This window comes from Frieseomelitta varia, unplaced genomic scaffold (genome assembly GCF_011392965.1).
Source record: "Frieseomelitta varia isolate USP_RPSP 00005682 unplaced genomic scaffold, Fvar_1.2 scaffold_345, whole genome shotgun sequence".
Lineage (NCBI taxonomy): Eukaryota > Metazoa > Arthropoda > Insecta > Hymenoptera > Apidae > Frieseomelitta > Frieseomelitta varia.
Window position 1 is genome coordinate 588,083 of NW_025110085.1, and position 22,165 is coordinate 610,247.

Genomic DNA, 22,165 nt, shown 5'->3' on the forward strand with positions numbered 1-22,165 from the left:
AATTGACTATTTAAAAAAAAATATACATGACAAAAATGGAAAGTGAACTTTTTCAATTGCGTTTTAAAATACAATTCAATTTTCGTAATTTCATAAAATAACGGACTTTTTAATCATGTTCAATTTCCCATAAAAATTAGAGATAATTTGCCTCGAATTTTAAAAATGTAAAATCAAAGAGTACAGGTGGCGCGCGTGATGTAGCATACGCTCGCTTGTGCGGTAAAATCAAATTTAAAACTGGTTGTTTGCAATGTTCTACCGTTGAAAGAACGCTACTGTATTGCCGTGCAAGGAACGAAATTTTTGAATTTCCGTCAGATTTAATTTCTAATATTCTGTACAATGTGTAATGTCTGATTACTGTCGAAAAACTAAAGGAAACTAAAGGAAGGAAGGAAGGAGGAAATTCAAGAATCGTAAATAAGTTCAGCCTCGGCACACAGGTTAAAGAGGTTAAAACTGTATTTGAAAAAAATTAAAGATTATACGTGAAAAGTAAGTACATGAATAATAATACAATACTCTTTAAATGAACAAGCAAGTGATCGTTTATACCAAAGAAGCAATCGTTCATATTGTTATATTCCCAGAAGAAAGATGTGATTGAAAATAAATTAATATACGTGGTTACCACATATTCTAGTTGTTTCAGAAAAAGAAAAAAAAAAAAAAAAAAAAAAAAAAAAAAAAAAAAAAAAAAGAAAAAAGAAAAAGAAGAACGAACAGTTTTTCTTTCTTCGTCTCGCGTCATTTGCCCACGCCTTTTCTCTCTTTAAGTTTTCTCTTGGTTTCGCTTGCCCTGACTGCTCGGGGCCCAGGGTCACAACGAATGATAGTCGCCCAATACCAGACCGCTGTGATAACTACTATGCGACGTGGACATCCCCATGGAGCCCATGCTCTGATACGCCCCCATTCCCATGCCGTTCATCGACATAGTGTTCATCGTGTTCACACTCTGCATCGTGTTCGGCAGCATCGTCGACGGACCCATCGGGCTCAGTCCACCCATGGAAGGAGCTATAGCACCCATCTGCATCGACGTGGCGGTGTGAGGGAGCGACTTCTGCAGATCCGCCGAGGTCGGCGTTATTAGGTAATCCTGAAACAGAGAGGAAACCAGGCATCGTTCATTGGCGATTCTACGAATTGGTGAACTATAATTATATTTTATATTTTATACATGTTTTTGTTTTTTGTTTGTTTTTCAAAATAATAAATTAAAATTTTATATAAATTATATAAAATTAATTAAATTTATTTATTTATATATATATATATATTATATAAAATATATAAAAATTTAATATTATATACATATAATATAGGTAGGATATATAAAATATATAATATACAATTATATATATATATATATAATATAGGTAGGATATATAAAATATATAATATACAATTATATATATATATAATATAGGTAGGATATATAAAATATAATATATAATATATAATTATATATATATAATTAAATATATAAAAATTTAATATTATATATATAATATAGGTAGGATGTATAAAATATATAATATATAATTATATATATTATATAAAATATATAAAAATTTAATATTATATATAATATAGGTAGGATATATAAAATATACAATGTATATATATATTATACAAAATATTATCGTGGCAACTATGAGTTTCAGTCTGCGCAAGAGAGCCCTGAAAATCATTGATGAGAATCTCCAATCAATAAAAGAATAAAATGAAATATTTAACACATGTCTAAAAGGAGTTGATTAATGAGTAAGCTTAAAGAGATCTTGATCTTTTTAAGTTTATTTTACAGTATGATAGTTACCTGTTGATTTACAGCCTTAGGACGGATTGCCAATCGCCAGAGTTAAGAATTATTATATAATTCTCTTCTTAGTTAGTTAGACACGAACTTAGTCAAGCGAAATTAAAATTCTAACGCAGTTGCTTATAAACCATTGCATTTAGTCGGTTACGTGACACACAAATTTAGTAAAGATCCTTCAGGCAAATCTTCTTCGCGCCTTACCTCTGGGGTACATTCCTATTTTGGCTACACCGGCCAAAAATGAAAATTTTCAAATCCCCAATAATATTCCAATCGTTTCACAAAGAAATAACGTTACCAATCCTTCGACGCTAATAAAAAATGTAACGAACGTAGCACAAGTAATAGTGTAAAAATTGTTAACCAAAATGTTATAGATGGTACTTTCAAATCTCCAAATCTCGTGCACGACACAGTTTTCCAATAAAAATTCAAAAGGTATATCACGACAAAACGATGTTAAAAAAATCAACTCCTCTTTCCTCCAACCAAAAAATAAAAAAAATAATAATAATAAGGATGAGAAAATGAGAAAACCACACAAAACAGTTTACTATACCTGTGGACTATAGTACTGCATATAGTCCAGCTGGGTCTTCTGCTGGGCGCAGCTGGGTGGCGGCGGTGGCAAGGTCGCCGTGGGATGTACCAAGCCATGAGTACCGTGAGCACCGACCTGGAGATGATGTTGCAGCTGATGATGAAGGTTCCGTTTGTCGTCACCGCTCTCGCTTCCGGTGTCGTGGTGCTGTATGTGGTGCGTCGGCGTGTGAGGATGGCTCAAGGTCGAGCCGTGGCCTTGGTGGTACGAATGAGGACTGGAAACGGAGACGGGAGGAGGAAGCTGATACATGCTCGACGTCTGTTGATGCTCCACCATTTGCTGCTGCTGTTGCTGTTGCTGAACAGCGCACGAGGATGGCTGTTGTTGCTGTTGCTGGCTCACTGCTTGCCTCTTCGTTTCGTCCCCACTCTCGCTGCTCGAATCGCCCAAGCCCCCGCCGTGGGTTTTGTCCTCTCGTTGGCCACTGAAACAAACGAAATGGCCAATTTGGTTGGTGAGTATTTACGGGAAGCAACGACGACTATTTTTATGGAACAAATCACAGAGCAACCACCTTTCTCACTTTTAAATTCGTCCAAGATGTCAAATACAATCCAACTTGAACTTGAATCGTGACAGATTAACAAATACCAGAAACAACGTACTCTCTCTGTAGATTCCACGACTTGCCTAACCAAAGAATTTCTTCCAGTTAATGCGAACGATACACACGCACAGCCAGCAACGAAACCACCATTTACATATCCGATTGATATTCCAAGTCGATGCCAAGCGAATCTTCCCCTCCGTGCGTTTCCTTTGGGCGGTGTTCATCCGTGAGAGCAACACGGACCCATAGTAAACCCTCGTTCTCACAACCAGGAACGATTCTAACATAATTACAGACAAAACCAAATGAGACCTCCTGTCCGGAGAAGCGGAAGAAGATAAGGGCTGCGCGCTGGTATAATCTCTGCTAAGATAACGCCGTCGTTGATTCGTAAACTATCCGCGAGGAGGATGCCGCTCCTCTCTCTCTCTCTCTCTCTCTCTCTCTGCGTGTACCAGCGTGAAATAAGGGCGGAGGAAACAGCCAGGAAGGAACGAGTAAAACCGAAAGAAGAATAGAAAGGACATAAAGCGGGAAGAGAAGAGTGAAACTCGGGCCTGTACGTCTCGTAAACTCAATTTAGCAGGCTGGACCGCCTCGAAGCACACGAAGCACGTGGAAGAGGTTCTTGGGGCCCCGCGCTTCACAAAATCTCCCTCTCGCTTGGACGTTCCTGTGTTGCCTCTCTTCGTCACTCCGCTTCTCTACGACACTCTCTATATCCCCAGGTACGAGCAATCGTTAAGCGCTTGTTTTACAAGTCGTTTAGACGTTGGCCGCCGCGATACGGCACTGTCTGCCCCGTGCAAGTGCCACGACACTTGTCTACGGGGTGTTTTCGAGAACCGGTCCCCCTTTCTCTCTCTCTTTCGCATCTCGGCTACCGAACTCTGATAACGGGCAACGGTTTAAAGGGTTTCGTGTATCCTTTTACCTTCACGGTACAACCTTTTCCATCCCTCTGGCTCTTCGTCTCTTCGAGCGTTGAAACATATCACACCGAGCATAAAAATAATCGTCTCGATGTAACAACAAAGAAGAAAGAACATGAAGGGTGATAAAAAAAAAAAAAAAGAAGGAAGATTCCACCATGTGAAGAGAATCTATAGAAATTACCATTTCTCGTACAGTATCGCGATAAAAAAAAAAAAGAAGAAGCCAACCCTCTCAGAGAGAAAAAAAAAAAAAAAAAAAAAAAAAAAAAACAAGGAAGAAAATAAAAGCGACCGTGTAGCGAGCGCAATGAAATTACGAAAGAGTGTTTACACGTATGATAAGCCGAAAAGGGATTTGTATCAGATTGTAGCGGCGGTTCGGCTCTGTTGCTTTTGTTCGGAGAACGGGGCTCGGGGAACAAGGTCACGCAGGTAAAATGGCAGTCGTCGGACGGTGTTCGGCCGTGTTTCGATTATAAGCTCGCACTCTCGGAAATTACAGGGGGCGAACTGGCTGAAAGAGAGAAGACGAAACGTGCTCGAGAGATTAATTTCGAAACCGAAGTCCAGCGAGTGTCGTCGCCGCCGTGTCTCGCAACACACGAACGTCTCCTCCTCGCATTTTCTCTCAACCAATCTGGTTATAGCTGTGGTTGAGAGTCGGATCGCGGTGGACGCGATTCGCGTTCATCCCGTGTGGATCACGCGAAATCCTCTCTGGTACCGGGCACCGTTTCAGAAACCGTCTCAAGAGAATCGATCGAGCCACGACGAGATCCTCAAGTTACTTTCCACGCCACGGATCAAAGGGAATTCTGTTCAGTGCTGCTGTTCGTAGTTGAAGCCGGGTCGAGTCTCGGTCGTCAACGAGGAAGATCATCGGTTTTTCGAGATCAAAGGGGACGCGGATCCCAATTTTGGAAAGTTTGCACACTTCAGCCGGCAGATTCACACGCGGCGAAGGAAAAGAAATAGAGATCCAACGATATGACGTAACTGCGCGGCATGATAATTGATACGAGCCGCCTGTCTCCACGAGATAAATCGATCGAATTTGAGTTCGACGAAAAACCTGTTCAACGAACGATTCGGCGTTGCTCCATTTCCACGTGCGGTATATCTTGTCGGTGGCAACGATGAAAATGGAGGTAAGTTTTCTTGTAGCATTGTATTTTGCAAAATCTTGTAACATTGTTCTTTCTTTCTTTTCTGTTGTGCCAGAATACGTTAACATCTGACGCATAGATGGTGTTGCGTCGATAATTTCTATGATATGTAATAGAAATTATCATTCGAACTGATCAACACGACGGTAATTTTCAAGTACATTTTGATAATCGAGCAAAGAAATGGAATTTCCGATTTCTCGCGTGAACATCGATGTGTACAAGTCATTACGGATCGCGAGATGTCGCTTATTCCAAATGAATCGATTGAACGAATTGATCGTTCGAGAAAATATTTCATCTTCCATGTTATTCGAAAGCGGTTCGTTCAAATGAAAAATGCGTGAATTCACACGTGCTAGCTCGTCGCTCTCGAAAGACTGGTCGGACGACTATTCAAATCAGCTCGTACGCGATTTTCGAGCGTGAGTACACGATTCACGCTTTCTCGCTGAAAGCTCTTGATTTTCTTCATTCGGATAAGTGTAAAACTTATGTATATCCTGCTGATAATATTGAGTGTTCGTAATTCTGTAAAACCTTTCTCGAGGCTGTAATTAAATTCACAGCCGTTATTCTCGTTCAGGTTCGTTTAGACTGAAATATCTTCATTTATTCATAGAAAATTAAAAAATTAGTTCAATCTCGCTTATCTTCATCTCCCATTTTTCAGTATTATTTAGCTATTAATGAATATGTTGTATTAAATAATAGAATTAATAATAGATGTGGATGTAACAATAGTAATTACACAGTGTTCCTCGCATAACCATTAAAACAGAATTCAGTTTTTTTCATTATCTTTTATTTCGTAAATATGTTCTTAAACACATTTTTATTATGAATCTATCGTAACATTTTTATTATGAATATTAAGCAAGATTTTGAAGAAAAAGATTCGTTTAAAATAAGCTTAATTCTAGTTAAATCTGTTTTTGACTTTTAAGATAGAAATAGGACGTTTTGTTGAAACGAATTGTAGAGATATTTCAAATGTTTCTAACGCATTATTGGATATTATAAACGCCGGTAATAAGATCATAGCCAAATATAATTCAAATGCAAACTGAGAAGAGATAGTTGGCAAGTCGAGATTGCACTTGCGCGTGTTCGTGGAGGAACCGGTATCGTACTTACATCTTTCGACGTGCATCTAGAGTGGCTCAGTGAAAATATTTTTTACATTCACCATAGAAAATCACTGATGAAGAGAACCTGTTAGATTCAAAGTTGTAGGTCTTTTAAAAATAAGCGATTAGTTGAGGTTTTTTTAAAAATAAGTTCGTGATTTTCGTAAATTGGTCGTGCTTCGAATGTTTATTAATTTCCGCGAAACGTAATTGTCGCGCATGAAAAGGATCGTACGGTGCTCTGGCTACTCAATTTAATTACACATGAGGTATGTGGGTCGCCATAGGACATAATATGGTTATAGTCTCTCTTCTAAAACAGTTCGACAGATGTTTCAACATCAGGTATATGAAAAATTGAAACAGCTGTTGCGCTTTCTGCGATCCTGATAATACCGTTCTCGAGAAACAAGAGCCTATTATGCGTTCGTATTCTGCTGCACGTCGCTTCTCAAAATCTATTCTAACTTTTAAATTTTATTGGAATTAAATTTACATTGCACGCAACTACAAATCCTACAGCGATAAATTATAAAAGCAATCCGATGCACCCGCAGACAATTTAACTTAATTAGGTATTCCGAATGGAACCACGCGGCCAACCGAGGTCAGCAGCAAGAAGTTTTCACCAGCGAAATAAGATCCGTGACTTTATTTATCAACGAGTATCCTCGATCCTGTAACGACCTCGAAAATTTATCATCCTTTGATCGTTGAAATTGAACGTGTATCAGTAGTGAGTTTTAAGTAGGCTATCGAAAAGATGTGTTACACAGGTTGCACAGTTATCTGGAGAACGATTTTTGTGATCAAGATTAAAAACATTTTTTCAACAAAAATACAACTGAAATATAACTAGAAATAATGCAATTATCTGTAGGTTGCTTCATAATTGTTTAAACTTTCAGAAAAGACTACCATGTCTGCCACTTTTGATCATCTTTTTAAAAATCTGCTCAAATTGTCATAAATACAACTAAAATATAACTAGAAAAAATACAATTATCTGTAGGTTGCTTCATAATTGTTTAAACTTTCAGAAAAGACTACCATGTCCGCCACTTTTGATCATCTTTTTAAAAATCTGCTCGAAGCTCAAATTGTCATAAATTCTGCATTGTTTATACACGTGTTTACAACAGGATTAAATACTGTCATATATAAAACCGTCATTTAAATTTGTGCTCTGACACTGTTTCATAATGAATATCTAGAACGTAGGCATAATTCCACTTTAAATTTTGATATTTCAAAACTCTATATCTGATCTGACAGAATCATCTAAAATAAGAATTTTGGATTTTCAAGGTGCAAAGGAAAATTCACTTTTAGTCACAAAAAGCAAGTTTCCAGACCACTGTGTGCGTCGGGACGAAAAGACAGAAGAGGCAGGAAGATGATCGGTGGCCCATTTTTTTTAGAAAGGAGCAACAAGCACCGGTTACAGTTAAGCAGCGTTGTTAGCCACCGTTCAGTTTTCAATGAGCAGCATTCCAGACCGCTGGTCAAGCTACGGCTGCTCACCTGGAAACCCTTCAAGAACTCGTTTCAGTAATATTCGGTTCCTACGCGGAAGTGCGGGCGAAACACCTGAGCGAGCTTGCTTCCTTCTGTCAGCTACGTACGAAAGAGTCACGGCCCTCTCTATCCTTCCTCTTTGGCGCGAGAACGTGGGAATAAGTGGCGTGTAGTCCTGCAGCGAGAGGTGAATTATTCGAAGAATCTCATCGATCGTTCGATCTCTGACGATCTCAATGATTGATCGGCTGAATGTGTTCCATTGCCCCATTGGCATCTCGAGATAAAACTCGTGAAATCGTACGTTGCAAATCGACGATCGTTTCTTTCGTTTCTAATTGCGAACGCGTGTTTTCCCTCGCGATCTGCATTCAAAGAAATTGCTCCTCTGCACGCGTGGGAACCGCCGAAATGACAAAAACCACCGTGTAGGAGAACTCACAGAATTCGCTGAATAAGGAAATAAACGCTGCGTTTGACTCTTATGTACTGTTTAAATTGTTAAAGTGGGGCATCAAATTGTAGCAAATCTGTCTTTCAGATTTAGTCCTTTGTCAGTGTAAAATTGGAGACGTGCTCGCAATTTCACTTCAAGTTAACAAGTAAGAGAAATGACGGCATTACAAATTTCATTCTTTAAAATTCACATTGAAATAGTAACGATGAGAAATAATAAAAAAAAAAAAAAAATTTTTCACTTTTGGTCGGTTTGAACAATGTACAAGAGTCAATAACATTTTTGATGTGTGATTGACGCTCATATTCATAACAAAAACATTTTTTATCAATTTTAGATAATGCATTCTCGACACAATAAATTCTAAATAGATAGAAACAGCAGTTGCAGATATCATAAGCAAATTAATATTAAAACACATTCGATTACTTGTCAATGAAAATTGAACTACAAGCTATTCTATAAGTAACTACAGCTGTGAGGCAATTCATAATCAAATAATCTGATTAATTGCAAGTACATCTTATTATAAAATACTGTGGTCTGTAACTGAAGAATACTATTAGAATACTATTAGAATATTCTTTAACTTTCATTTTCGTCATAAGCCTCTCATTTTACACGACAGATCGTAATTATTTCTAATCGTTATTAAATCTCTGTTTCTCTCGGGGTAATTATTTGTATTATTAAGCGAAATTCCGATATGTCGTAAATAGAAATCGACACAATGTAAATTGCACACACACACACACACACGCACACACACATATAAATATCTCTTATCAAATAAAAGATCTTTAGATACAAAGATACTGTTATCACCGCTTTGATGTCAGCTCGAGATGCCTGAGTCACAAAAAATGGTCATCAAAGAGACATCTCGTTTGTGTCATCGACGATCAACAGCAAAATCAACCTTGGCTTCGATCCACGTATTTAAAATGTTACAATGTATTCAATTAAATCCATGTCCATCCATTAAAATCCATTGGAGACGCGCAGGCGACGCTTTTACCTCGCGGTGACGCACTGTCAAATCAAAGGCCCTCTATCGATCGCGATAAACAATTGATAAAATTTTACTAAGAATGCCTAGATAAAGTATTGAATTTCGCACACGTGAACTGCTACAGATTCATCAAACTATTCACTATTGTATCGTCGAACATCGCGAGAGCTAGTAGACTGAAAAAATCAATTCTGAGTTTATAACGCGTTGAATAACATGGGAAACAAGTAGGTAATGTCGCGTGCAATTGATTACTAAAGAGAAACGTATCTTCCATTTTTTCTTCTTTAACCAAGTGAAGTGAATCAGAAGAAACGATCGTTTGATTTTCCTCCTTAATGAGAGTGTAAAACGTGCCTGAAACATACACAGTATCGTTAAAAAAAGTATCTGGAACACTTGCCTGTAGAATTGGCAGTAAGTCTGATTACGTTCTGAATTTGTTCTTTATGAAATTAGATATTTATACAATTTTATATTTTATAGAGATTTGTTTTATCCGGCACATGTTGCAAGTGTATTTCTATACTTTCATTTTCATTATAATTGTGCAAAGATCTGCACTCTACTAATGCAATATCACGTACAAGTGGCACGGTTGTTGAAAATTATGGCCACCAAGGAGGCGGCCAAGTAATTTGCCATTAAATGGCACGCTTCGCTAAAATTTACGTACTGTTATTTACAAATCTGACGAAAATGCCCGGATACTTGCGCAACACAAGTGTGTTTGCATCCAAAGAATTGCGAAAACACGAACAATACGGAAGTAACAACAGTTCGGTCAAATTACGTTCGTAAAAGAAGATCGAACCATTTCGTTCGACGCAGTTTGTGCAAACAGGCCACGTTAATAACGCACTCGGTTCGTTCTCGTGCAGAAAGTCCAATTAACTTTCCTGAGAGCTAACTAAAAGTTTTGATGGATCGTGGCTGTGAAGCGAGGGAGAGCCGAACGGGTTAATCGTATGGCATTCGTGTTCAGCTAGTTTTCTGGAATTCGCTTCCCGTTAGCGGGGAGGATCGAGCACGAAGTAGCACTGGAATTTGATTCGTCTCTTCGTGGTTTATATTTTTTTCTCTTCTTTTTCTTCTCGCTGCTTTTTGTTTTCTCGTGCCCTTGCTCATCCGCATGAAGGAGGCATTGCTGGCTCGCGCAACAGGAAGGCTCGTAGACCGCGGAGGCGTACAAAAACCGGTGTTTAGACTGGTCGCACGGTTCATGTTGAAATTGGAATCGAGGTTCATGGGTCAGGTTGCACCGTCATTAATTCAACAATCTGAAACACCGATTATTGCAATTACGCGAGTCTGCGTGAATGTACCAACATTCGTCGTGAGGTAGAATTAAAAATAAAGAGAGCCTTCGGTTGGAGAAACGCAGAGGAATCTACGGGTCGTTCATCTGCGCTTCACATCTACAGAAACATATGTGCATCTAATCAAACTGAGCGGAAGAGAAGAAAAATTCTCGTGTTAGATCACTCGGTCTTTTTAGAACCTCGGCCTCTTCCTTTCGTTTCTTTTATTTCTTCTCCGAAGAATCTCTTTTCTTTCTTCTTTTTAGCTGAAAAAAAAAATTGTCTTCCTGTGAATTTACCCTTGTGTTTCAGCCGTCGTTTCATTTGTAAAAGATGGAATTTAACGTGATACCATTTCGTTGCAGGCGGAGCATAGGTTGGAGCAGCTGAAGAAGGCGACGGACAGAATACAGAAGGAGATCGAAGAGGTCACGGAGAGGGAGCACGAGTTGAGAAACGTGGGCAGCATTAAAACCACGTCCCACGAGACGGTGGATTCCAAGGTATGCTTAAAACTCGGTGTATGTATGTATACAGTATGAGTTATGTGTAGATATATATATATATATATATATATATTCGTTGACCATGCTCAAGGTCGTTGAACGAAAGAAAGAAAGAGTAAATACCTGATGTAGTCCTTATAGGGATGAAACGCATCGGACAGTTGCTCGGATGTCCATGAGCAACGAGGACGATTATACACGCATTTACTGGCTTAATGATTCACCACGTAGCGCACTGTTTCAGTCTTGTTACGAACGTGACGAGAATTCATCGATGAAAAATTACAAACTGACGTTTTACTTTCTACGCTGCAATAAAATTATGTAGTAATTAAATTAGTAAGTAAAACTTATGCAGTAATTACAGCGTACGAAAGTATTTGACCACTTGCCACAAGGAACTTTTAAATCACGTGCATTGTGTGTATCATATAAACTAGATCATTTTGGAATTACATTACTGTACTGCAATAAAATATCACGATTGTACTGCTAAAATTTGAAACATCTGCATTGCAAATGTGTATTTTACATTTAAGTTTTATGTTGTAGAAGGAGATAAGTTTTCATAAAATTTTTAAGTAATAGCTTGAAAGTACATTCCACATAGAAGTAGAAACGTGTTTGTTTAATGATTTGCATAGTACGAAACGAGTTGATCGTTTTTGCCTTTTACCTCTAGAAGATAAAAAATAAACCACGTCAAAATTAGTAAAAGGCCATTGACTTTTATAGAACGAATGAATTCTGCTTTCATCATAAATCACACTAAGTGATCCAAGGTTGAATATAACGAGTTCTTAAGGTGATATCTAGTGGTATATGCAAAATATGCACGAAACAGAGTCGATTAGCTATAACAGCCTACTTTCAAAATTGCGGTACATTTTAAAAAGCAGAACGGAACTGATGATGATCGTGGGTCAACGTAAGTTACAGTAATTGCCAAAATCGCAGCACACTTTTCGACAATAGACACAAACGTGCACGATCGTCTGGATCGATAATCCCCGAGATCGCCCGATTTTATATATTTTACGCTAATTAATTAGCAACAGGCGTGCGAAATAATTGCTTGTAGGATGCGAGAGCGTGAACATTTGTTTCGCAAACAGCCGGTTGCATTACGGTTTTCGTAACAGCACGATTTCGATGAAAATATCTTATCAGCTAATGTATATACATATATACGTTAAAGTAAATGTAATGCTGTTTTCCGCGAAACCCGCTTTTTGTCGCTTGTGACGTCGGGCTGATAATAATGATTGAAAATGTAGCTTTTAAGTATAATTTGCGCTTGCTAAATAATGTACAGCGTGTGTTGTAAAGGTCATTTCGATTCTTTTGCACGCTATACTTTTGTCCCCGAAGATAAGGTGAACTTATTTTAAACGTGCTCGTTTCTACTTAGAATTAGATTGTCTTTCGACTACATTTTCACAACGTTGCCGCTTTCTTATACATTTAACTCGATTGTATCTCGATTGTGTATAATTGCAACAATTTTATACAACAGGTGCGACGCATGCCGCAAGCTCTGGCCTCGGGAAAGTTAAAGAGGACAACATCTACGCCACAGATTTTGGAAGCAGTCACCTTTACACCATCTACACCGTCCTTAACACCAAAGATGACGAATGGAGTCATATCCAGTCGCACCACACCTACACCTCTGCGTTTCGCAACAGCACCTAGTCAAAAAGGTCTGATGCACAGGTTTCTGGCTACCCGGGGGAAGATTTATAAACCAAAATCTGCGGCGAACGACACGGTAACACCGCACACGACACCCAGCATCACGCTCAATCCGTTGAGCATCAAAGCTTTCAATAAGAGTTTGGAAATTCAATTCGAACCAGACGACGAACCCAAGAAACCTCCTGTCAGGAAGGGATACGTTCCTGTAGAAGAAAAAATTCAGAAAGAATTACATGAAATGAAAGAGCGGGAGAACGAGCTTAGGTAACGTGCTTGTTTGTACTCATTATTTTGCTTTTCTTTGTAGTGATGAATGTATAACTGTATTATAATTCTATTATTTGAATGATATAAGTTACAAACCTTTTACAAACCTTTCTCGAGAATCTCAACTTTTTTAGTATTACTTTATTCTAACGTGATCTGTAATCAATGTCATTTACAATCTTGCATTGTTATCGGATAGTATCATCGAGGTAAAATTTTATAATAGCAGTAATGTGTATGTCCCCCATTTAATGATGTAACGAACAATTATATACATTTTTAGATTAATGCGATCTCAAATGTTGGCCAAGTCTCAACCAAATCTTTTGGATATTGGAAATGACAACGATTCCGATATTTATGATGGTTCAAGTTCATTAAGAAGCGGTACCTCGACGAATACCTTAAATGAGGATGAAATAGAAAAAGAAATTAAAGGAAAACACAAGGTATTAATACTAGTTTTTTAAAGTTCAAATGTGTATAGTAAATTTTTTATGGATATATTTGACAGTGAACAATTATTTTTGTTTGTCAAGTATTAGAATAAGTACACGCATTTGTATTTTTAAATGATAATGAATTAGTAATGTGTATTTAATTTTGTGCAGCCAAATCCACGACGTAGAAGCACTCTTATCGCGCAATGGGAAAATTTGATAGCTGCGAAAAAAGAATCTAATGACACTAACAACGAGAACGACCTAAGTTTTTAAAAACAGTTCTGTAAAAAATCAATGTTTATCCTCGTCTTTACATTATTCCTTTTAAATATTCAAGTGATTTAAATGAATGAAGTGAACTTCAAAATGTGTTACAACAATCTTTATGAAGCACATTTCATACTAATGCATATTGCTGGTTTTATTAATTTTTTCAAACTAATTTATTTAATGTTAAACGATAAATATTTATATAAAAGTGGAAGATTTACCTGATTAAACGTATATTATATTTAATCTTTTTTTTTTTTAATGCTTTCAGTATTAGAAAGTTAGCTACAATGGAAAGAAATCATCTTTTCCTTTGTACGGATCAAAAAATATTGTTAAATATTACAAGCTTATATTTAATATATCTGTTTGTTAATTGTAATATAGCTATTATCACATTATATAGACACATGGAAATAATTGGGAATTCCCAATTCCGATGATTTCCTTTAACATGTGCTATATAATAGTTATTATGAATCATACAAATAAAAACGTATTATGCAATTGTAAAACATTATGTAAAAAACAATTATATTCGATTTACTTACATATGTGATAGTATAATGCTGCTAGTAATAATAAGAAAAATAGTTTGTGAAGTTATGTAGTTAAGCATGCACCCTGTGGATCACCCCTGGGATAGGAATTAATTTATATTATTGTCCTTGTCCCACCCTCCTTGTCTAACGAGCATTTGTGTTTGTCCTTGTCGCACACTGTTGCTCTCCTTGTCTACCGCACAGATATCTCTGTCCTTGTCGCACGCTGTTGCTTTCCTTGTCTACCGCACAGGTGTGTCTGTCCTTGTCGCACGCTAGTGCTCTTCTTGTCTAATGACGCTAGACAAGGAAAGCAATAGTGTGCGACAAGGACAACCTTCGATTTATTGAAAAAAAAAATTCAACTTTTTATACACACATTTTTCTAAGACAAAACGCGCATAGAAAGAAAGCCGGGAGCCTAATTTTACGGATGCATATAAAAAAGTTCGCAAATTATTCCTCTTAATTAGGTTTTTTTCGTAATTAGCGAACTGTCACAATATGGGCATGGTGGCGCCATCTAGCGGTAGTTCAATAGTACTAATTATTTATAAAAATATTTATTTCTGCATTTTACGGGTCAAATAGGGTATGAAAAGAAAGCTAAGGGTTTAATTAGGGTAATACAATCATGAAAGTTCACAATTCATTCCGCTAAATTAGGTTTTTTCGCAAATGAAAATTTCTCTGTTTTACGGGTTAAGAAGCATTAGCGCCGCGTTGTGGCAGACCAGTGGAACTAAACGCTCTATAACAATATAAAGAAATAATTAATTTTAATTTTTCACACTAATTTGCACTCCACGAGCACGTATTTCAAAGACAAAGCTATCAGTTACGTTTGTAAATAAATTTGAATCTAATATTTACTATAGTTTGCGCGATATTATGCACTCACTACGGGCACTATTACTAACGTAAACAAAATTGAAATATACTTTATATACGCAAACTATACTTAAACAAAACATAAAACGCAAGCTTAGGGTTCCTAAAATCGAAGCCGCAACCATAACAGTTCACAAATGATTTCTCGTAATTAATTTCTTCTCGTAATTTGTGGAAAAAATGTCACCTGTCAATGTTTAGAGGCAATGGTGGCGCCATCTATTGATAACTCGGTGGTACTAAAAGTAGAAAATTCTGTTTTTAGTACCGTCGAGTTGTCAATAGATGGCGCCACCATTATTTCTAACCTAGAGTGACATCCTAAAGTGACAAGTAACAAGTGACATAATACTTTGTGGACAGTCCCACGTGTTCTTGAGTGATACATTACAATGATGAATCTTTCGGACGTGAGAAAACCGATAAATAAAGAAATTGAAATTTTAATATTAACAAATTCCAATAATAATGAAGGTAAACGATTTAAAAATAATACTACGCTTATATATCATATTAGGTTATATTCAATGTCATTAACATATTTTAATATAATAAAATCTTGTTTTATATTTTACATTATTTGTTTTAGTTCAGAATTTGCCTATTTGTGTGCAAAATATATTAAATGGAGATTATGAAAATGTTATGAATGATGAATTATTTTCAATTCTAATTCAAGAATTAAATGGTGGTAACGACGTTTCTAAGTTTATAAATGATAATATAGAAAAAACAAATTTATATGATTCATGGTTATGCACAGGCATAGCTTCTTTATTATATTTCATTCAACAGAATTGGACAGGTCCAGAAGTTAAAGAAAATATTAAATGGCAAATTAATAAAGAAAATGTACTTAAAGATCTATCTTTACATGATGAATATAATGCAAATGTTAAAATGCCTCATCTGCTTTATTTTTCTAAAATAATATTTTCAAATGAAATTCTACAAAATGTCTATGAAAGCTGTATATGGTGGCTATTTAGAACAAATCTTTTACATCAACTTATACTAAATGAAAGTTCCGGTATAATATTTGATGAGACAGAAAAGTTGATTAAAGAAATCAGCAATTTGCAGCTGTTAAAAGAAGACTTTTATTGCGAGACGTTACTTTATATTGAAGTTGCACAGTTTTATTTTTATTATAGGAGAATTCAAAATTCAGAAAAATATATTGAACTTGCTCAGGAAAGAGCAAAATTGAGTTTAAATCTTGAAGGTGCGTTAGGTAAACGTACAAAATATCAGGAAGACAAGGCACAATTATTTTTAAGAATAACTTTAGAAAAAGAACAATTTCCTTCTAGAGATTGTGAAAATTTACCAAAGTCTCTAGATTTAAATGACGATATTAGATTAGAGCATATTGAATTTTCAAGAAATATAGAAAATACACAATTGGGAGCAATGGAAGAAGCTATTATATTAGCAAAATAGTAAGAATTTGCTATATACCTTATATTTGTATTGTATCATATCTATAAAGCAAAAATTACATAAATTTTGTAATAGTATTCAATTACAGTTATCACAACCAAGAGATAAATTGACAGATGAAGAAGTAACACCTTATTTAACTGTAAGTATCATTGCCTTTTATATATATATATATATTTATTTATTTATTTATTTATCATCAAAGATTATTCTTCAATAGGTAGTGGTAAATAATACAAGAAATTGGTCTTTAAAAGTGGCATCTCTTTATTATCGATGTTCCTTGGAATCTGGGGATAAACGAACTGTTGAACGATCAATGATACAAATGGAATATTTAATACATGAATTAAATAAACCAAATGTCTCTGTTGCAAACAGAATGGATCTATTCTTTGCCAGTGGTTTTAAGCCAGTTTGGACTTTAGAACAAATGTGGGCACAATTGATGTTAAGTCTTGGATTGGTAAAGGATGCTTTAGATATTTTCTTGAAGCTTAAGCTATGGGAAGAAGTTATAGCCTGTTACAATATACTGGAACTGAAACACAAAGTATATTTCTTGGTCTTTGTAATTTTTTTAATACGGATAAAATAAATGAATCTATATTTTATTATTAACATTAGGCAGCAGAAATTATAGAACAGGAAATATCTAAAAAGCCATCAGTCCAACTATGGTGCTTATTAGGTGATGCAACTCAAAATCCTAATTGTTATAAAACAGCATGGGAACTGTCCAGTGAAAAAAGTAGTAGAGCTCAAAGACAATGGGGATTTTTTTATTTTGCTAAGCAAAATGTAAATACAGAAAATAAGTTTAAAGATTTTTTTTTAGTAATTTAACAAAATGTGTAATTATTTTTTATTTTTAAGTATGAAAAAGCTATACCACACTTAAAATTATCAGTTGAATTAAACCACATACAAGAAGATGTTTGGATAAGACTTGGATTTGCTGCTTTACAAGTGGAAGATTGGAAATTGGCAGTAACAGCATATAAACATTATTGTGCCCTAGAACAAACAGTGTGTATTAATATTTAGGATTAATCTGTTAGTAATATACATTAAACAATTTAAATATTTAACTTTATAGACATTCGAGGCATGGAATAATTTAGCAAAAGCTTATATAAAATTAGGCGATAAAGCAAAAGCATGGAAATCTCTTCAAGATGCTATTAAATGTAATTATGATCAGTGGCAAATTTGGGATAATTTAATGGTTGTCAGCATTGATTTGGGACATTTTTCAGAAGTATGGATACATGATATTAATAAAAGTTAAACTCTTCTCTAACATTATACATTTTTTTAACGATTTATGTCTTTTATAAACTTTTCTAGGTGATTCGATGTTATCATCGTATTTTAGATTTGAAAAATCATCATTTAGATGTTCAAATTCTTGATATACTTACTAATTCCATATTAAACAATATAAATGATTCAGATGGAAATTTTACACAAAAATTACTTCCAAAAGTTTTAGAATTATTTGGGAGAATTACTTCATTTATACCTAATAATTCTGAGGTTTGGAGAATGTATGGGCAACTTACAGTTCTTAAGAAAACTGATATTGATAATGAAAAAGCAATACAATATTTACAGCAAGCACATCGTATTGTTCTATCAGATGCCAAATGGCTTTTACATGAAGAATCTGTTGAGAAAGTATTACAATTATGTCATATATTGGCAGAAACATACTTGCAATACGCTTCCAACTGTGAACTTAAAAAAAAAAGAACGCTGTTGGCAAGCGCAAAATTATCTCTTCAAGGAGTTGTAAAAAAAGTTAAAGATAAAGAGTGGAATGCTGAAAAAATTTATGTATCAATGGAAAAAGTTGAAAAATATTTGAATACTGTAGTAGCTGAACTAGAACAAATAAAAATGACAAATTGAAGAGTACATTATATATTTATTATACATTAATTCTTATTTGGAAAGAACTAATTACAATTTCTATTGTATATTTGCATTAATTAAATTTTATGAAAATATATCTAAATTAATAAATTGTTTTTAAAATTGTTAATTGTTTTTAATTGTTTAAAAAAATTATAGATTTACAAAAATTAATTAAAATATTTATTAATATTATAATAAATAATATTATTAATATTATAAATATTTATTCCTATCATATTATTCATATCACGTTTTACACTTTTTAAATAATTTGAATAGATTATAAATATAAATACATCCATATTATGGACGTGAAATGTATTGTAATTTTACATTACGAATGCACAATTTTAAATAGTTAATTTTAATTTTACGATATTATGATGTATCCATAGTTACAATCACTCTATAGTCGATTCGTAAAAATTCTACGTTACATTAATATCAAAGTCTGGTGTCGTGGCAACTATTTCTTGTCTTACTTCAGTAACGAGAACATAAGGTTTTAAAAAAAATATTTAATGATAATATATTAAATATATTTTATATCAATAAAGGTAAGTATTTATGAAAAAATTATTGAAGAAAAGAAATTTTAGTTATTCTAAAATAATTCATGTCACAAATTACGTACATATGTTATATTGTAGAAGTTTATAAATTGAAAGAACTTTAGTGATAAGTGTAATAACATTAATTTTTTCTAAATAAAATTTATTGTAACTCATTTTTTCTAGATGACATTTGCTGGAAAGGTTGTATTAATAACGGGAGCTAGTTCTGGCATTGGTGCAGCAACTGCTGTGCATTTCTCACAGCTCGGTGCATTATTGTCATTAACAGGTCGTAATTTACAAAGATTGAATGAAGTAGCTGAACAATGTAAGTCTAATAAACCATTAGTTATAACTGGAGAATTAAATAATGAAAAGGATGTTGAAAATATTGTGAAATCTACCATTAAACATTATGGTAAACTGGATGTCCTGGTTAATAATGCTGGTATATTAGAAAATGGAAGCATAGAAAGTACTTCATTAGAACAATATGACAGGTATATATATATAGCTTAAATTTATAAAATTTGACCTTAATTTTATAAAATTGCATATACTATTATTTCAGAGTTTTCAACACAAATGTACGTTCAATATATCATTTAACAATACTAGCTGTCCCACATATTGTTGAAACTAAAGGTAATATTGTGAATGTATCAAGTGTTGCTGGATTAAGGTCCTTCCCAGGAGTTTTAGCATACTGTATGAGTAAATCAGCACTTGATCAATTCACACGATGTGTGGCTCTCGAACTTGCACCAAAACAAGTATGTATAACTGTAAAAATTGGCAATTATAATAGTAGCTTTCACATGGATTAATTTCTAGGTAAGGGTTAATGCTGTGAATCCTGGTGTAATAGTAACAAGACTTCATAAAACTAGTGGAATGTCAGAAGAAGAATTGAAAGCATTTTTTGCTAGGAGCAAAGATACCCATGCACTTGGCAGATCAGGAGATGCTTCCGAGGTTGCAAAAGCTATTGCATACTTGGCAAGTGACGAAGCCAGTTTCGTTACTGGTGTAACATTATCTATTGATGGAGGAAGACATGTTATGTGCCCTCGTTAAACTATATTCTATATATAGAATAAGAATTTTATGTTTTTGTAATTTGTCAAAGACTATTCAACATTTATATATTATCAGTTTATAAAAGCATTGTATTGTTTTTAAGATGTTTTTCACATTAAAAAAAAGGTAATGTTCTTCAATAAATAGTTTAAACTTTGATTTTTTATTATGTAATTCTTAACATTAATATCTCTATATAGATTAATATCTATACTATTTCCATACTTGCTAACTTATAAACATAAGTTACAAATTATAAACTAAGTTGCAACAAAAAAGAAAATAGCAAAATATTTTATTTTAATTATCTTAAGTCAAAATTTTATTTTATAAATTCTGTACTTTCTGAAACATTGAAATTTCAGTTACAAACTTAAATAAACTATCTTTAATAATTTGTTGCTTACAAAATAATATACGATAATGAATAAAAGAATTGCCCATAAGATAGTTCACAACACGTAATGATTAATTAGTTTGGAATTTTAAAACTGGACAAGGACAAATTTTCCAAAGTACATTTATAATTTCATATAATTTTCATCTTACAAAAGTATACACGAGATAATTTGTTTTAAAAGTAATTAATTTATTTCATCAATATGATTCCAAATATGTAAATATGCCACGTTGTATAATAGACGTTTTATCTTCCTTCAAAATTATCCATTATGAAGCATAGTTACAAGCACAAAATCCCTTATCGATAGGAACCAGATAACCATGCAATGAATTATGATAGCAATAGCAATTACATCATTATTATTATAAAATATCGCCGCGGATTGGACTGTGAAGTCCACCACCACGGTTCTATTCTTCCTTCTACTATTGCCTATATTACGAAATCTTCACACCGCCATGTTTCCCCTACATCTGACAACTGCTACAAGTTACAAGTTACAAGTCTGACGCGATATCAAAATTCATTATGTGTACCAAAAGCTTACCATATTTTTTATCAGGGTTGGTGGTTAGGGGATTTGGCAGAGGTTCCAAAGCTTTAGGAATACCAACAGGTAAAGTTTGACAATTTTATTTTTTTGTTTTAAACTCTCAGCGAGTGTAAAACTTTCGAACTTAATGGCAAACAATTTAAAATCACGTCAATCTCGCAGAAGTTAATTAGAATTGGATGTAATTAAAGAACGCAATTGTCTTATTCTACTTATTGGCGGGAACATATGAAATGTATTAAAAAATTTAATATTACATATTGTGTCAAACGTTATTTTGTATTCCATTTTCATTAAAAATATATTGTTTAAAAACCTTGAGACTGAAATTAAAATAATTATACATTATGAATGAAAGAAAAAATAATTCTTTTTAAAGTAATATTACATCAATACTTTGTTGTGTAATTGCAAAATTATTTTTCTATAGCAAATCTTGAAGACCAGGTAGTAGATAATTTACCTCCTGATCTTACTACTGGAATTTATTATGGATGGGCTACTATAAATAAACAAACTTATAAAATGGTTGCCAGTATTGGTTGGAATCCATTTTATAAAAATGAGAAAAAGACAGTGGTAAGAATAATTGAAATCTTAATAACATAAAAATTTTAAGCCATTTTTTTTAATAATATATTACTATTATAGGAAATACATTTAATACATAAATTTGAGAATGATTTCTATGGAAAGCAAATTAAAGCCATTTTCACAGGATATATACGACCAGAAAAAGATTTTACTTCTGAAGGTAATTAAAACTTTTATCAAGATTTACTAAATTCTATTTTTATCAAATGAATTATTATTTCAGAGGAATTGATTCAAGCAATAAAAAATGATATAGCAGTTGCTGAAGAACAGTTGCAAAAATCAGATATGATGGCTTATAAAGATAATCCATTTTTAAAAGAATAATGCAATTATACAAATATTAATGTAATTCATACTGTAATTAAATAACGGTAAAGTAATTCACACTGTAAGTAAATAACGGTAATTATGTTGTGGTAACATTTTATACATATATTTTTATACATATATATTTTTATATTTCCTCACTATATAAAAAAATAATATAAACTTAT

General features: G+C 34.0%; 5 protein-coding genes and 1 long non-coding RNA gene across 10 annotated transcripts; 4 read left to right on the forward strand and 2 right to left on the reverse strand.

Moving 5' to 3' along the window:
* Positions 1 to 729: 729 nt before the first annotated feature.
* LOC122530507 (putative uncharacterized protein DDB_G0291608) lies at positions 730 to 2,864 on the reverse strand (the record flags this gene model as incomplete). Its single annotated transcript, XM_043657537.1, has 2 exons — positions 730 to 1,105; positions 2,391 to 2,864. Coding segments are annotated over 2 exons (756 nt in total), but the record flags the coding sequence as incomplete, so codon positions are not given.
* Positions 2,865 to 4,220: 1,356 nt separating this feature from the next.
* Positions 4,221 to 13,713, forward strand: LOC122530503. 4 transcript variants are annotated; one of them, XM_043657527.1, is made up of 6 exons: positions 4,221 to 4,352; positions 4,423 to 5,068; positions 10,870 to 11,007; positions 12,527 to 12,972; positions 13,259 to 13,424; positions 13,587 to 13,713. In XM_043657527.1, exons 2-6 carry the CDS (start codon positions 5,057 to 5,059, stop codon positions 13,689 to 13,691), a joined length of 867 nt encoding a protein of 288 aa, XP_043513462.1. In that variant the 5' UTR covers positions 4,221 to 4,352; positions 4,423 to 5,056; the 3' UTR covers positions 13,692 to 13,713. The 4 variants fall into 4 exon arrangements, with proteins under 4 accessions (XP_043513462.1, XP_043513461.1, XP_043513463.1 ...); XM_043657526.1 differs by having other exon boundaries at positions 4,245 to 5,068; XM_043657528.1 differs by lacking the exons at positions 4,221 to 4,352; positions 4,423 to 5,068; positions 10,870 to 11,007 and adding an exon at positions 12,277 to 12,386.
* Positions 8,792 to 12,258, reverse strand: LOC122530508. The gene is made up of 2 exons (XR_006307022.1): positions 11,134 to 12,258; positions 8,792 to 10,483 (listed from the first exon to the last, which is right to left on the reverse strand). It is a non-coding gene; the product is annotated as an uncharacterized LOC122530508 (long non-coding RNA).
* A 1,734-nt stretch (positions 13,714 to 15,447) lies between the features above and the next one.
* LOC122530516 (tetratricopeptide repeat protein 27) lies at positions 15,448 to 18,478 on the forward strand. The gene is made up of 8 exons (XM_043657550.1): positions 15,448 to 15,595; positions 15,711 to 16,563; positions 16,640 to 16,706; positions 16,785 to 17,117; positions 17,192 to 17,365; positions 17,441 to 17,593; positions 17,664 to 17,825; positions 17,915 to 18,478. Exons 1-8 carry the CDS (start codon positions 15,514 to 15,516, stop codon positions 18,476 to 18,478), a joined length of 2,388 nt encoding a protein of 795 aa, XP_043513485.1. The 5' UTR covers positions 15,448 to 15,513.
* Positions 18,479 to 18,926: 448 nt separating this feature from the next.
* On the forward strand, positions 18,927 to 20,277 carry LOC122530521 (3-oxoacyl-[acyl-carrier-protein] reductase FabG-like). Its single transcript, XM_043657554.1, has 4 exons — positions 18,927 to 19,041; positions 19,222 to 19,538; positions 19,610 to 19,811; positions 19,873 to 20,277. The coding sequence occupies exons 2-4, from the start codon at positions 19,222 to 19,224 to the stop codon at positions 20,113 to 20,115; spliced, it is 762 nt and encodes a 253-aa protein (XP_043513489.1). The 5' UTR covers positions 18,927 to 19,041; the 3' UTR covers positions 20,116 to 20,277.
* A 634-nt stretch (positions 20,278 to 20,911) lies between these two features.
* On the forward strand, positions 20,912 to 22,098 carry LOC122530522 (riboflavin kinase). Of its 2 annotated transcripts, XM_043657557.1 has the most exons (5): positions 20,912 to 21,137; positions 21,505 to 21,653; positions 21,726 to 21,828; positions 21,892 to 22,028; positions 22,064 to 22,098. In XM_043657557.1, exons 1-4 carry the CDS (start codon positions 21,050 to 21,052, stop codon positions 21,993 to 21,995), a joined length of 444 nt encoding a protein of 147 aa, XP_043513492.1. In that variant the 5' UTR covers positions 20,912 to 21,049; the 3' UTR covers positions 21,996 to 22,028; positions 22,064 to 22,098. The 2 variants fall into 2 exon arrangements, with proteins under 2 accessions (XP_043513492.1, XP_043513490.1); XM_043657555.1 differs by having other exon boundaries at positions 21,892 to 22,098.
* Positions 22,099 to 22,165: the final 67 nt, after the last annotated feature.